We start from the raw sequence: 16,251 nt of genomic DNA on the forward strand, positions 1-16,251 counted from the left end.
CAAAAATTCACAAGCATTCGCAAGCTCTTACTCTTCTATAAATGTATATATCTAGGAATTTACTCTTTTGATACTATCCGGGCACGATTATTTAGTGAATATCGAAGATAAAATTAAATAAATATTTGTTGCAAAAATTTACAATTCTTGGTGAGTAATTTATGGTAATCATATTTATGAGATAAAATTTCGATCACCATCAACAGCAGCATCGCAGTTTTTCCTCGATTGCACACGCATAGAAATGTACGAACAAAACTGTACCACTGCAATACGAGTAGTACCGCTGCAGTAAGAATAGGAGTGTACCGCTGAAATGTACGAATAGAAGAGTACCGCTTCAATCATATACGACGAGAAATCTGCGGTTCTTTACTCCACTGGTACTGTTGCTTTTACCGGCATGTTTTCTTCGAGGCATCAGTTTTTATTAGGTTCTGAAAGCAGGTTTAGAAATTGTTAAAAAATGGGGATGATATCAAACTTTTTGAAAAACTTTTACCTTCGAGACATCATATTAGTCTTAGCTCATGGAAGCAAAAACAAATCGACCTATTGGGACGAGGAGATTCTGTGTGATACAAAGAAAATCACTGGGAACGGATGGTGTCCATTCACGTCGTCTGTGCTAGGAATGCTCGCATGTAATTGGTTCATCATTCGCGTAAATTTGTTATTGAAACTTTCATCAATTTAACCGCTTAGCAATGAAATTAGAGTGATAACTAGCATATTACAAAATTGTTATACTTTTTATCTATCCAACAACATATTGATTATTGTTATCCATCATGTGGTTATGCTGTTATTAACGTTTGAAATCTGACGCAACATTTGCCAGTTTCATTATCAATTTTACAGAATACATCCCAATATAGTAAACAAAGACGTAGTCCCACGTCAAAAAATCGTCACACGAGAGAAAGAGAAAAACTTTTTTTCGTTCGACCGATCGTTTCTGCCGTTCAAATCAAACGCGACCACGTGGTGGCTTGAAGTCGGCCGCATTTATGGCTTCGACGCACTTCCATCTTAAGACTGTATTATTGCTGGTAAAGTTGAAATCTAGAATACAGCGGAAAATAAAAATGACAACTGCAGCTGCCAAATTGAGAACACTGGTGGAATACATGACGAAGCAATTCGATGAGTTTCATTTTTTACCAAAACACTGGATGCTTATGTTTAAAACTTAATGGGATGATTTATGAATTAGATGAAGCAATAATGTAATTGAACATTCCAAGGCAATAATAGCAATACATGCAATAAATAATGGTATTTGACGATGCATGTTTATGTAACACTTCTCTCCTAATTTCTGCCATAGTAAAATTTAACGAACACGATCCCAATCCTCTGTCGATGATTGCCAAGAAATTTTCGATACCTTCGTTTGAGTTATATGTTTGGGCTGTGAAGAAAATGAGCTACAAATACTGTCAGTTTCACTGAAATTTATCCACCACGTTGTGAATCGCAACTTTCAAAATAAATGCCCCTCTTGGTTGCCAAATCGATTTTATTTTCTTCAGGACGTTGTTAACAATAACCAAAATTAAATTACCTGTTTTGGCAACCCTTCAAACAAATCAAACCAAACTTCGATTCTGGCAGCACGATTCTGTATTTACAGCAAGTCTCAAATGCAGTGAGTTCACTATTCACCATTCGATTCAAAATTGCAAGACTGTTTCTTGTTTTTAAAAATGTCTGATATTATTGAATATGATCCAGAAGTAACCTCAGACGACTCTTTTGATTACACTCACTTGGAAAAGGATGTGGATTACGAGTTGCTTGAGCTGCAAGATATTGCTGAACCAGAATACGATGAAGCAGATGTAGGCTGTGTTTGTTTCGGTAGTTTAAATGAAGCATATTTCAAGCTTTCCTTAACATTATTCACAGGAACCAAAGAAAAAAGCAAACGTCGCATAATTTTTAAAATCAAAGTCATAGTTTACGCCAAAAATTTTAGAACGCAGAAGGGAGCTGATCCGCTTGGCGATTTGGAGGTGTCATTTGATGACGTTAATGGAATAAGGCGGCAAATCTGGGACTATTGTTGTCCTTTTATCAAGCAAGAGGTGCAATTCTCAGTTTCAGATAAGCCATTGTCATCTGGGTCATCACCGGACAACATTGACGTCCTTTTTAAACGAAAAAAACCGACCATTGCAGGGGCGGATAACTTTTTATCTTTTTTTGACAAAATATCCAAACGATACTACACTCCTTCATCACTAACAACAACTTTGCTCCAAAGGTGGCTGGATCGAGAATTGTTTCTGTATATATAACGTTATTCTGTTTCCGTTACGACGCTTCGTATTTGGGAAAAAGTCAGGGCCAAACTCATTACCCCCGCAGAATCAGATAGTGCTGGAGCACCTTCTAACGTAGCGTTATCGGAAATGATAAACCAACTGAAATCTCGCTACAGTATGTACTACGTTTCAGATGAGATAAATTGGTCGATTTGGACAACTTACATACTGAAAAAACCAGAGCATGCACAGAAAGATCTCAAGGTTGTTCAAAATGTGTTCAAGTTTTTTGGAAACGAAATGAAGATGCTGAGAGATAGTTACACTACTGTCTCTGCAGGCATGAACATGTTTAATACCCGTATCACTGCGTTGTAAAATAAACTTAAAGAGTATGACGCCATGCTAAAATCTATGGCAAGTACAATCACTCCAGTCGAAACGTCGTTTTCATTATCACTCGCTGAAGAAGTGAATATATCCTTTATTGTACCTGATGGCAATACCTCTCGATGTGTTACCTTTCTTGTTAATTTGGCTCGGATTTTTACATGTTCGTTTGGCTCACAACATTCTCTCCGCATATCTCTCCCTCTGAGTATTGAAATTTTTTTTTCGTGGTTGTCGTTTGCCCGTGTTTACCTATAAAATTTTGAAAGTGACAAACAGACAAACGTCAACGCAAATCAGCTTTAACGCGACAAATAACCAACTGAGAAATCAACAAACGAACTTTCAAACCCCGAATTTATCTGGACAGCGACTGAAAATTTTTAGAATGAACCGTCAAATAGTGTAATGATCAAAAACAGTTTGACACGGGCGTAAAATTTTTATATTTAACCGAGTAACTTTTTGTCGAATATTTTCTATGTGTTATAAGTTTGACAAACAATGACTTTTGACCAAAATTTTGATAAACTTTCATCTGTCAAAGAGTGACGAATATTTGCCGCTTTGTCAAAGAGCAGTGGTATGCACCATTCCGCTAAATCGCTAATTAGCGACGCTAAAATTCAGTTAGCGATTTCGCTAATCTTTGAGGTGGTTAGCGAAACTGTTAGCGTCGCTAAAATTTTGGCCTTCGAAACGCTAATCGCTAATTCGCTAAATTTTTTAGAGAAGCGACAATAGAAATATTTAGAAAAACTGTGAATTGCTGATGGCGTACGTAAATTGCTTCGAAAGATGAACATACTTTACTGCGAAAGTTACTTTTGTCAGTTTTGTAACACTAGAATGGAGTTCCAGTTATCGTACAAGCCACAGGAGCATTTTGAAGAACAAGCACATAGTCTAGATTGAATTTTCGGCACACCAAGAACTTTGGTAAATTGCAATGCGCTTGAAATTATGACAACTTTGATTCTACTTTTTCGATTCAGATAATAATTGAATTTTTATGAAAACAATCCTACGAGTATCTATTTTCAATGCAAGCTAAAGAACTTTTGTTATACTTGTTTTTACAAAATCAAATATGAATACCGTTTCGTGAACCTCTTACTGTAAATAGCTTTAAAAGTAATTGTTTTCGTTTGTTTAACCAAAACAGATCAAAATGGTCTAAATCTTACAAAACACGAGCAATAAATATAGCGATATGACTATTTACCAGGGATGTTACGGATGTGATTTTTTAGACATCTGCAGATGCGGATGCGGATGCGGATATGTGATTACGGATGCAGATGTTGATACGGATGTCAATTTTCATGGGGCTGTTCCGCATTCGCGGATGCAGATATTCGTAACATCCCTTACTCACCTCACCAAACAGTCCCAAGCCGTGGTGTGGCCTTTGCTGTACGTAAGAGTCGTCTCCATTCCACTCGGTCCATGGCTGCAGTTCGCCAGCTCTGCAGTCTGCGTAGGGTCCGCAGGTCGTCTTCCACCTGATCGATCCACCTTGCCCGCTGTGCACCTCTCCGTCTCGTCCCTGACGGATTGGTTTCAAGAACCATCTTTACCGGGCTGTTGTCTGACATCCTTACAACATGCCCAGCCCACCGCAGCCTGCCTATCTTAGCGGTGTGGACGATAGATGGCTCCCCAAGCAGCTCCTGCAGTTCGTGGTTCATTCGCCTTCTCCACACTCCGTTTTCCATCTGCAGTCCACCGAAAATGGTACGCAGTACCTTCCGCTCGAACACCGCAAGGGCGCGTTGGTCCTCCACAAGCATAGTCCATGTCTCATGCCCGTAGAGGACTACCGGTCTGATCAGCGTCTTGTAGATGGTTAACTTGGTGCGGCGGCGAATTCTACTCGATCGAAGCGTCCTCCGGAGACCAAAGTATGCACGATTTCCTGCCATAATGCGCCGTTGAATTTCTCTGCTGGTATCGTTATCGGCAGTTACCAGTGAGCCCAGGTACACGAGCTCATCGACCACCTCGATTTCATCACCACCAATTTGAACTCGAGGTGGGAGGTTACTGATACTGTTACTGTCTTCACGTGAACCCCTTCCTTTCATGTACTTCGTCTTCGATGCATTGATGACCAGTCCAATCCGTTTGGCTTCAGCCTTTAGTCCGACGTACGTATCCGCCATCTTCACAAAGGTCCGAGCCACAATGTCAATATCGTCGGCGAAACCAAACAGTTGAACCGACTTTTGGAAAATCGTGCCACTCGTGTTAATCCCCGCTCTTCTAATGACACCTTCCAGGGCAATGTTGAACAGTAGGCACGAGAGACCATCACCTTGCCTCAGCCCTCTTCGGGTTTCGAAGGGGCTCGAGAGTGCCCCCGAAACACGAACTACACACATCACTCGATCCATCGTCGCTTTGACCAACCGCGTCAGTTTGTCCGGAAAACCGTAGTCGTGCATAATTTGCCATAGCTTGTCCCGATCGATTGTGTCGTACGCCGATTTGAAATCGATGAACAAATGATGTGTGGGCACGTTATATTCGCGGCATTTCTGCATAACCTGCCGAACCGCGAATATCTGATCCGTGGTGGCGCGGGCACCCATAAATCCCGCCTGGTAATGCCCCACGAGCTGCTTCGCAAATGGCGATAGTCGACGGCAAAGTATTTGGGAGAGTACCTTGTAGGCGGCGTTCAACAGAGTGATTGCCCGGTAATTGCAGCACTCCAGTTTATCGCCCTTTTTGTAGATGGGACACACAATACCCTCCATCCACTCCTCCGGTACTCGTTCTTCCTCCCAAACCTTGACAATGACCCAGTGCACGGCTCTAGCCAGTGTTTCTCCACCGTATTTCAATAGCTCGCTGGGAAGTTGGTCTACTCCAGCAGCTTTGTTGTTTTTCAGCCGACCAATCTTCTCCTCCACCTCCAGAAGATCGGGGGCTGGAATTCTGATGTCTTCTGCTCGTGCACCAAGATCAGTTGCCATACCGTCCTCGCGCTCTACTGCATCGCCGTTTAGATGCTCGTCGAAGTGCTGCCTCCACCTTTCGATCACCTCACACTCGTCAGTAAGGAGGTTGCCGTCCAAGCTCCTGCACATATCGGCTTGCGACACGAAGCCTTTACGGGAGCTGTTCAGCTTCTCGTAGAACTTCCGAGTTTCGTTAGCTTGGTACAGCTCTTCCATCGCTACGCGATCTCGGTCCTCTTGCTGGCGCTTCTTCCTTCGGAGGACTGAGTTTTGGCTGTTCCGTGCCTGTCGGTATCGTTCCACGTTCGCTCTCGTGCAGTGTTGCAGCGTTCTCGCCCGTGCTGCATTCTTCTCCTCGACTAACCGTTTGCATTCGCCGTCAAACTAGTCATTTCTATGATTCGGGGCCCTTGTACCTAGTAGCGCTACAGCAGTGCTACCTATGGCGGATCGGATGCTCCTCCAGCCGTCTTCAAGGGTAGCTGCGCCAAGCTGCTCTTCCGTGGGTAGCACTGCCTCCAGCTGCTGCGCGTATTCCTGTGCAGCCTCGGCGTCCCGCAGTTGCTCAATATTTGGTCGCGGCGTTCGACTTCGGCGGGTGTTATACACCGTCGATAGTTTTGAGCGAATGCCGTAGCATCCCTTGTGTTATATTTTGCTTTTTTCACATAACCATGCCCCTCCCCAGTGCAAAAGTTATTTAGGCGAGCAGTAAATACACCAAGGAAAATTTTTCTGCAATATTTTATGAAGCGATATTTTTTTTCAATATCCGCATGGTATGATGCGGATGTGGATATATGATTACGGATGCAGATGTTGATGCGGATGCCAATTTTCATGCGGATGTTCCGCATTTGCGGATGCGGATGCGGATATCCGTTACATCCCTACTATTTACATATTAAAAAGTTAGCGATTAGCGAAAGTTCCGCTAATGTGGGTTTAGCGTTTAGCGATTATCGAGCTAAATTTTCCGGTTAGCGACTTAACGATTAGCGTCGCTAAATTTTCGGTTAGCGGTGCCCGCCAGTGTCAAAGAGTGTGTTACAGCCCTAGGGGAACAACGGGCAACACGGACAGGACGGGTTAGTTGGTCCGTTGCTCATTTCTATATAAACCATTGAAATTAACACAAATCATTTATGCCAGTTACATACCAACAGCATTCTGATAGTTTCGAGATATTATGTAGATTGAAACAATAGTTAGTTATTTGAGAAATAACAAAAAAAGCTCGCCTTTAAGAGATGGTGAACGTTTTCTTGTATCCAATGAACAAAAGGCTCAAAGACTTGCTCAGCAGTTTGAGAGTGTTCATAACTCAAATTTGAATTTTGTGAGTCCAATTGAAAATAAAGTCACACGTCAATTTAATTTAATTTCTTCCCAGAATTTTTTACCTGCAGAAATAATTGAAACTAACTTGAATGAGATTAAATCAATTATTAAAAATTTCAAAAATATGAAAGCACCTGGTGACGATGGAATCTTTAATATACTAATCAAACATCTCCCTGAGAGCACAATGGAATTTTTAGTGAAAATTTTCAATTGCTGCTTCAAAATTGCATATTTTCCCAAATTATGGAAAAATGCAAAAATTACTCCAATTTTAAAGCCGGATAAGAATCCAGCTGAAGTTTCAAGTTACCGACCAATCAGTTTGCTTTCTTCAATAAGTAAACTGTTTGAGAGAATTATTCTTAACCGAATGATGTCACACATCAACGAAAATTCAATTTTTGCAAATGAACAGTTTGGATTTCGCCATGGGCATTCCACAACTCATCAATTGCTCAGAGTAACTAATATGATACGAGCTAACATATCTGAAGGTTATTCCACTGGAGCTGCTCTTTTAGACATAGAAAAAGCATTCGACAGTGTTTGGCATAAAGGTTTGATTGCGAAATTGCAAACTTTTAATTTTCCAATTTTCCTTATCAAAATTTGGAAAAATTATCTTACTGATCGAACTCTGCAGGCTGTCTATCAGAATTCAAAATCTGATAGATTTCCTGTCAGAGCAGGTGTACCTCAAGGTTCAGTCTTGGGTCCAGTCCTGTACAACATCTTCAGATCTTCCTGATTTGTCTCCAGGATGCACAAAGTCATTGCTCTGCGATGACACAAGCATTTCCGTAAAAGAAAAAAGCCTTCGTGTCATATGCAGTCGATTGCAGAAAATTTTAGATATTTTTTCTTCCTACTTGCAAAAGTGGAAAATCTCTCCCAATGCTTCTAAAACTCAATTGATAATTTTTCTTCATAAGCCTAGGGCTTCTTTCCTCAAGCCAAATAATCACGTTGTCAAGATGAATGGGGTTACATATTTTAAGTATTTTAATAATATTTTAAAATTATTAACAATTTTCGACAAAAATCGTTGCAATCCTCAATTGCTACGATAAGCTCTCTTTATAGCCAATAAGTTAGCATTTAAGTTAGTTGTAAGTCTACTTTCTTTTCTTGACAAGTAGGTTTAAATCCCTAGGAATATTAAGTCCTAATTGCGAAAGCAAACAAATCCTAACAATTAAAATTACAAATTACTAACAGTGTTGAGAAGTCACCATTTGTGATTGGACACACATACTCATTATTTACTAATATTTATCATAAATACTTAAGCTACTAACAAATCCCCCTCTTAAAAAAAAAGCTCACCCTCAACAGCAAAGCAATGTGATGTAGTTTTTGCCGTGCCGAATTTAAGCTTCTGCTGCGGTAAAACTTCAGAAAAATATAGTTTTCAATGACATTGGAATAATTAAGCATATTTGAAACATGTGGGTGAATATAGTTTAGTGAAAATATGATTTTTTGCCTTTCTCCTAGAAAGGTATAGCAATCACTTGCAAAACCGAAAGTATAAAAGTGCTCCAAAGGGCCGAATGGCATATATCACTCGACTCAGCTCGACGAGCTGAGCATTTTCTGTATGTGTGTGTGTGTGTATGTGTGTGTGTGTATGTGCAGATTTTTTTTCTCACTCACTTTTCTCAGAGATGGCTGGACCGATTTTCATGAAATCAATTGCAAATGAAAGGTCTTGTTGTCCCATAAGACCCTATTGAATTTTATTGTAATCGGATTTTTAGTTTAGAGGTTATGTCTAAAAATGTGAGAATCATGAAACATCAATATCTCAGAAACTCAGAAAACCCTTAAGTTTTGAATTTCATAATAATTGAACTTGTGGTTCAAAAGTTATGAAAAGAAACGTGTTCTGAAGACTGTTTAATCTCACTCATGTTTCTCAGAGATGGCTGTACCGATTTTCATAAAATCAGTGTCAAATGGAAGATCTAATTGCCCCATAAGACCCTATTGTTTTGTTTTGCAATCGGATTATTACTTTGCCTGTTATGTTTAAAAATGTGAAATCCAGCTATGCAAAGGAACAAAATTAGTGTCAAATGAATGGTCTAGCTGCCTCAGAAGACCCTATTGAATTTTACTGTAATCGAACTGTAACTTCATTTGTAATGTGCCGACTTGTGAAAATCACGAAACTTCATTATCTCAGAAACTACACAACCGATTTGATTAATATTATTATCAGATGAGCGGACTAGTTAAGGGTTAACTGATGAATTATGATTGAACACGTGGTTTCAAAGTTTGGCTGCTCTACACGTTCCCATTTCATTTGATTATAATCGAACCTAAGCAACCGTTATGTATTAAATTGTTAATAAAACAACGAAAGTCTATTATCTCAAAGATTACATGACTTATTCGAACATAACTAGTGTCATACGAACGAATCATCTCTCAAACTTACAAATAACAAACTTCATAACAATTTGATATGTGGCTCAAAAGTTATGGAAAGAAGAGAAATTCAAAGACTATTTAAAACTATACCTGCTTTGATCGATATATGTGGCCTCAACATAATTTAAATGTGGTATCGTACTATTTGAACGTTCCAAGTTCATTGATTCCTTGCGGTTTGTTTGAAGTCTGCAAATGCACGACGAATCGGCCATAGGATATGATCAAAGTCAAATAACAAATCGTTTGAAATGATTGGTTTTATCGAAATGACAACATCCTCGTCTTTTGGCTTCTGTACATCGCCTTAATTCTGAGTATATTCATGTTGAGTGGTATTCTGTCATTATCAGCAGACTTTCTAGCATCAATCTGACACCGGAAATACCCATATTGGGAGATATTTTTGGTTGTTTTCCAGAAACTAAAAGTGGTCGTCTTCAAATTCAAAATAGTGTCCAGGGTCAATGTTTGGTTTCTATGCATCATCACGTTTACGGAAATATCCATATTGAGTATTATTCGGTCATTTCCGACTGTTGCCTATAAGTTGCCATTTAGCAATTCAAAATGGTGCCTGAGGTCAATTGTTAGCTCCTTGCATCATTCTGGTTCCAGAGATACTCATATTGAATAGTATTTGTTTATTTTAGGCTGTTTTTCACAAACCGGTAGTCGCCATCTTGGATTTCAAAATGGTATTTTGGATACTTATTAAAGAAAAACTCATATTGGATGATATTTGGTTACTTTGGACTGTTTTTCAGAAGCCGAAAGTCGTCATTTTGGACTTAAAAATTGCCTGTGAAATCAATTTCTGTCATCTGGGCGTAATTCTGGTTCCGAAAACATTCATATTGAATGGTATTTGGTCATTTCCGGCTGTTTTCCAGACACCGGAAGTCACCATCTTAAAATTCAAGATTGTGTCTGTGATCAATTTTTAGCTTCTGGCCATCTTTCTGGTTCCAGAAATACTAATATTTAATGGGAATCGTCCATTTCAGGCTGTTTTCCAGAAACCGGAAGTTTCCATCTTACAATTCAAAATGTTGTCTGAAGTCGATTTGTGGCTCCAGTGCATCATTACGGTCCCGGAAATACCCATATTGGGTGGTATTTGGTCATTTGCCGCTGTTTTTCCGACACCGGAAGTCGCCATTTTGGATTTAATAATGGCATTTGGAGACAGTTTCTGGATTTTGAACGGCATACTGGTTAAAGAAAAACTCATATTGGGTGGTATTTGGTCATTTTATGCTGTTTTCAGAAACCGGAAGTAGCCATCTTAGAATTTAAAATGCTATCTGTGGTCGATTTTAGCTCCTGTGTATTATTCTAGATCTGGCTATTATTATATTGGGTGGAAATTGGCCATTTTCGGCTGTTTTCCAGAAACCGGAAGTTGCCATCTTACAATCCAAAATGTTGTCTGAGGTCGATTATGGAACATATTTGGGACCCCTCCCTTCCAGAAGAGGGAGGGGTCTCAAACTATCATAGGAACCTTTATCGACACCAAAAACCCCTACATACAAATTTTCACGTCGATCGGTTCGGTAGTTTTCGGGCCTATATGGATCAGACAGACAGACAGACTTGGCTGCATTTTTATATGTAAAGATTACAATATCAATATTTTAGAACCTAAAGAGTGAATATACATTTATTGGATTGAAGCGTTCATGTAAACCTATTTTTACAAATAAAAAATTGAATGAGAAAGGCTGGGTCTGACCGCTAGGTGGATTAATTTAGGTTTTCGAAAATCACATCGATCCAAAAAATTCTTTGCCTCTTGGGCAAGACGGTCCGTCGTTGTGTTCGCAAAATGGGCAGTCTGAGAAAACGACGATCCATTTGATATTGTTTCTTTCAGCATTCTTAGCACGTGAGATGAGACTTAAAGTCATTAACTCTCATTTGAAATAAAAATCATCATTAGAAACGTTGTTAAAACCTGTAAATATACTACATGTGAATGATGTGACTGATTCCATCAGCGCAGCGGACGGTAAGCTTTAAACACGTGCTTTTTTTCGCAGTGCGTCGTCCCGTATAGAAAAGAAATTTGCTATAGTCTTTCATAAGGCCGTCTTACCAGCACAGCCGGTCCGTTTCATATGCACGTTATTTTAGTGAAAACTAATATAAAATCACTCTAAAAAGGAAAGGTTTGCATTATTTTATGGAAAGCACTAGTCAATGTCGAGTATTATGAATATCTTTGGTTGCAATGTTGTGCCTTGAGCAGAATAATGAATGATTTCCTTAGGGTGACCGTCTTGCCCGTTGTTCCCCTAAGTTGTTTTCACAGAGTACGCTCAATGATATCGCAACCAGCGTAGCTACCGAGGTAGGAGGGTCTAAACGGGACTATGATCGCAGATGTAATTGCAAAACTATATATGAACGATAAATAGTAATATTTAGTGACCAATATCATACAGCAACGAAATATTATTGCCTTTCTCCTAGCAAGGTATAGCAATCACTGCAAAAACTAAAGGTATAAAAGTGCTCAAAACGGCCGAATGTCGTATATCACTCGACTCAGTTCGACGAGCTGAGCATTTTCTGTATGTGTGTGTGTAACGCTCTTCCAATCTCACTCGATTTTTTCAGAGATGGCTGAACCGATTTCAATAAAATTAATTGCAAATAAAAGGCCCAGTTGCACCATAAGACCACCATATTGAAGTTTATTGCAATCGGATTTCTAGTTTAGAGATTATGTATCAAAATAACAAAATCGCGAAACATCAACATCTCAGAAAATACACAGCCGGTCCGTTTCATATGCACGTTATTTTAGTGAAAACTAATATAAAATCACTCTAAAAAGGAAAGGTTTGCATTATTTTATGGAAAGCACTAGTCAATGTCGAGTATTATGAATATCTTTGGTTGCAATGTTGTGCCTTGAGCAGAATAATGAATGATTTCCTTAGGGTGACCGTCTTGCCCGTTGTTCCCCTAAGTTGTTTTCACAGAGTACGCTCAATGATATCGCAACCAGCGTAGCTACCGAGGTAGGAGGGTCTAAACGGGACTATGATCGCAGATGTAATTGCAAAACTATATATGAACGATAAATAGTAATATTTAGTGACCAATATCATACAGCAACGAAATATTATTGCCTTTCTCCTAGCAAGGTATAGCAATCACTGCAAAAACTAAAGGTATAAAAGTGCTCAAAACGGCCGAATGTCGTATATCACTCGACTCAGTTCGACGAGCTGAGCATTTTCTGTATGTGTGTGTGTAACGCTCTTCCAATCTCACTCGATTTTTTCAGAGATGGCTGAACCGATTTCAATAAAATTAATTGCAAATAAAAGGCCCAGTTGCACCATAAGACCACCATATTGAAGTTTATTGCAATCGGATTTCTAGTTTAGAGATTATGTATCAAAATAACAAAATCGCGAAACATCAACATCTCAGAAAATACACAAACGATTTTAACAAAATTATTTCAAATGAACGGGCTACCTAAAAAACCCTTAACTTTTGAATTTTATGAAGATTGAACTTGTGGCTCAGAACTTATGGAAAGAAACGTGTTCTGGAGACTATTTAATCGCACTCATGTTTCTCAGACTTAGCTGGACCGATTTTAATAAAATCAGTGTCATATGAAAGGTCTTGTTGCCCCATAAGACCCTATTGATTTTTTTTTGCAAACAGATTTTGCCTCATAACACCCTATTGAATTTCGCTGTAATCGGACTGTAACTTCGTCTGTAATGTATCGAAATGTGAAAATCACAAACTTCATTATCTTAGAAACTACACAACCGATTTGATCAATATTATTATCAGATGAACGGGCTAGTTAAGGGTTAACTGATGAATTATGAATGAACACGTGGTTTCAAAGTTTGGCTGCCCCATACGTTCCCTTTTCATTTGATTATAATCGAACTTAAGCGACCGTTATGTATTAAATTTTCAAAACAACGAAAGTCTATTATCTCAAGAATTACACGACTTATTTGAGCATAACTAGTGTCATACGAACGAGTCATCTCTCAAACTCACAAATAACAAACTTCATAACAATTTGATATGTGGTTCAAAAGTTTTGGGAACAAAAGAAATTCAAATACTATTCAAAACTATACCTGCTTTGATCAATATATATGGCCTCAACATGATTTAAATGTGTTATCGTACCATTTGAACGTTCCCGGTATCGCTGGTGATTAAATTGTTCGAAATTAAGAGTCATTTCTTTTATTTTGCTATTTCTTTAGCACTAACATTACGTCAAATTTCATATTTTATACCTCAATTACAACATCAATATTTTAGAACTCAAAGAGTGAATATACCTTTTTTGGATTTAAGCATTCATGTAAATCTATTTTTTACAAATAATAAGTTTGAATGAGAAAGGCTTAGTCTGACCGCTAGGTGGATTAATTTAGGTTTTATTAGTATAAAGGCGTCTTACCTAGTCTTTTAACGAATTTTCAGAAATAGTACATGACGATTCCATCGACCAGAAAAATAACGATTATTTTGAAATTTTGCTTAGTGGGCAGTAATGCCGCTAGTGTCGCTATAAGCAAGCGTGCACATTCATTAGCAAAGAAAAAAACCGTTTTACGAAAAAAGTTAGTAGGCAATAAGCTCACATGGTGTCGCATGAGTGTAACGTTTCGAATAAGGATTTTTTAGGATTTTTCTTCATCTGTTTCTTTGTGCTTTACCATTCTTATGTTTTAAAAGCCTGTACTAGTTATCCGGAAAATTAAAATGAAAAACGTTCAACACAAGTCTCTGGCAAGATCCAATGTTCTTGATACTCTGTTTACGTGCTTCACAAATATTTGGAACGAATTTTTCGGTGTGATTGCACCAAATGATGTTATAAAAAACGACATATGTACCAAATGCCATGATGCTAAACGGATTTCAGAAGAAAAACATACTTACATTCTCAGAGATACCTGCATTGTTTTCAAACTTTGTTCGAATTGATATATTTAGTCTTGGAATAAAAGAGCACTGAAAACATTTATTAAAAGTTAGTTAGTACGCATCCGCTACTGACAATTATTTCATTACATACCGTATATTCTAAAAAAAGTAAATACAATAGAGATAAGCAAAGATTATTATAGAATAAAGAAAGGTTACACAATAAACAAATTCTCACCAGTAATAGTAAAAGGATAATAGTTCCATCCTTTTTCAACAATGTAGAATACTCTAGGGCAAAACGATTGGATCCAATATGGCAAGCGGCTGTAAAAAAGTTTTGGCCTTTTACTCGATACAGAAAAATTTAAAAAAAATCACAAGGGTTGTACGCAAAGCCACGACCGCAAGGTTGACGTAGAACTACACAAGGTTGTTCGATACGTTACTAGTATGTAATATTTTCTAAATTTTGTGCAAATGAGAAGTTGAAGTGCTATCGAATTGTAATATGCATATATATTACTGAACAGGAATGGAACAAACACTATGCGGAGCAAACAAGTTTTAACAGTCAGATTGTGCATGCTGGTAGAGATAGTCATCTTTCGATCATAGCGCAAAACGAGGAAAAAATAAATCTTCATTAATTCATTTGTTGTCCTTATACGGACAATTGTTCAATTTAACAAAGGATGTAGTGTTTATCTGACATCTCTGAGTTACCTTGACAGTGAGGACTAAGGCGCACAGCCAACACAGTAGAAAGGTGTTTTCACATTGAAAACTAGACACGGCTTCACTGGAGGAAGTGTTAGCAAATGCATCTACTGCTAATACCGCCGCTATCGTACGAAACCGCATCGTTTCATGTGGGGAATAATATTAACAACGAAAACTGACGCGCGTCTAAGCACATCCAGAACTGTTTCGCCGTACCGCTTCCATTTACTTTCTTATAACATCGGCCTCAGGGAAGTGCCGGCTGCACCTACCGCTGAGGCTGTTACCATACTGCTTCTGGTACCCAAAGATATTACCTCTTCAAATAAGTGTTTTATTTGTTTTCAAAAGAACAATTGATTAATTCAAAATTGGATATAATGCTAATCGCATCTCTGTAATATTACTGACAGTAATATTCTTCTGAACAAAATGATCCAACTTTTCTATCAGAGGAAGCGCCGGCTGATGTATTCACTGCTGATGCTGCTCGCTACCACACCAAGACAGTATTTCATTAAAAGGAGTGTCGCATTTCAGCTGACCCTACTGATGCTATCGATGCTGAGACCCACTGCAACTGCTGCGCTATCCGTTGCCATGCCACAGCTGTGGCCGCTCTACGTTGCCACTGGTATCCACTGCACTGCTACTGCTGCTGCTAAGGGAGGATTGCTGTTGTCGCTGTCTAGAACTATTATGAGCGGCTCCAACTGCATCAGGCTCTTATATAGGCCAAATAGCATATTTCAAGTTGCAAGGTTTATGGTTCTGTCGACCGTGCTTAGGAAGCAATCATATAACGACCAATCAGTCGGACTTTTCGTTTTGACAAGGCTTGACTATTTTCAATAGTACAATAGTTTGAATAATAAAATTACAATTATCTTCATTTGGGAAGAGTTTTAGAAAATTTTCCAATCTATTACTGCAAGAACGAAGGAAATCCATCGAAAACTAACCGATTTATTAGCATTCGAAATTGGACATATTTCTTACTTTTTCCGCATTTAGATTTTTATTTTACATTCCTATGTAGCTGAGTATGTAGCGTAACTTCCTGAGAGACGTAGTTCTACGTCGAAAAACAATGACTGTTATTTGCGTTTCAAACTGTTTTGTAATAATCATTTCTGTCAAAAATCAGCATAGTCTACTCATTCGCTACATATCCACTTTTTAACGCA

General features: G+C 38.6%; 1 protein-coding gene across 1 annotated transcript in view; it reads right to left on the reverse strand.

Moving 5' to 3' along the window:
- Positions 1-16,251, reverse strand: part of LOC129731409 (cytoplasmic phosphatidylinositol transfer protein 1) — a 162,740-nt gene that overhangs the window by 33,121 nt on the left and 113,368 nt on the right. Inside the window, exons 3-5 of the mRNA XM_055691392.1 lie at positions 14,580-14,668; positions 14,493-14,500; positions 14,357-14,428 (exon numbers count right to left, since the gene is read on the reverse strand). Coding sequence (XP_055547367.1) covers positions 14,357-14,428; positions 14,493-14,500; positions 14,580-14,668 — 169 coding nt within the window. The remainder of the gene's footprint in view (positions 1-14,356; positions 14,429-14,492; positions 14,501-14,579; positions 14,669-16,251) is intronic.

The sequence above is a fragment of the Wyeomyia smithii genome, chromosome 3 (assembly GCF_029784165.1).
Source record: "Wyeomyia smithii strain HCP4-BCI-WySm-NY-G18 chromosome 3, ASM2978416v1, whole genome shotgun sequence".
Taxonomy (NCBI): domain Eukaryota; kingdom Metazoa; phylum Arthropoda; class Insecta; order Diptera; family Culicidae; genus Wyeomyia; species Wyeomyia smithii.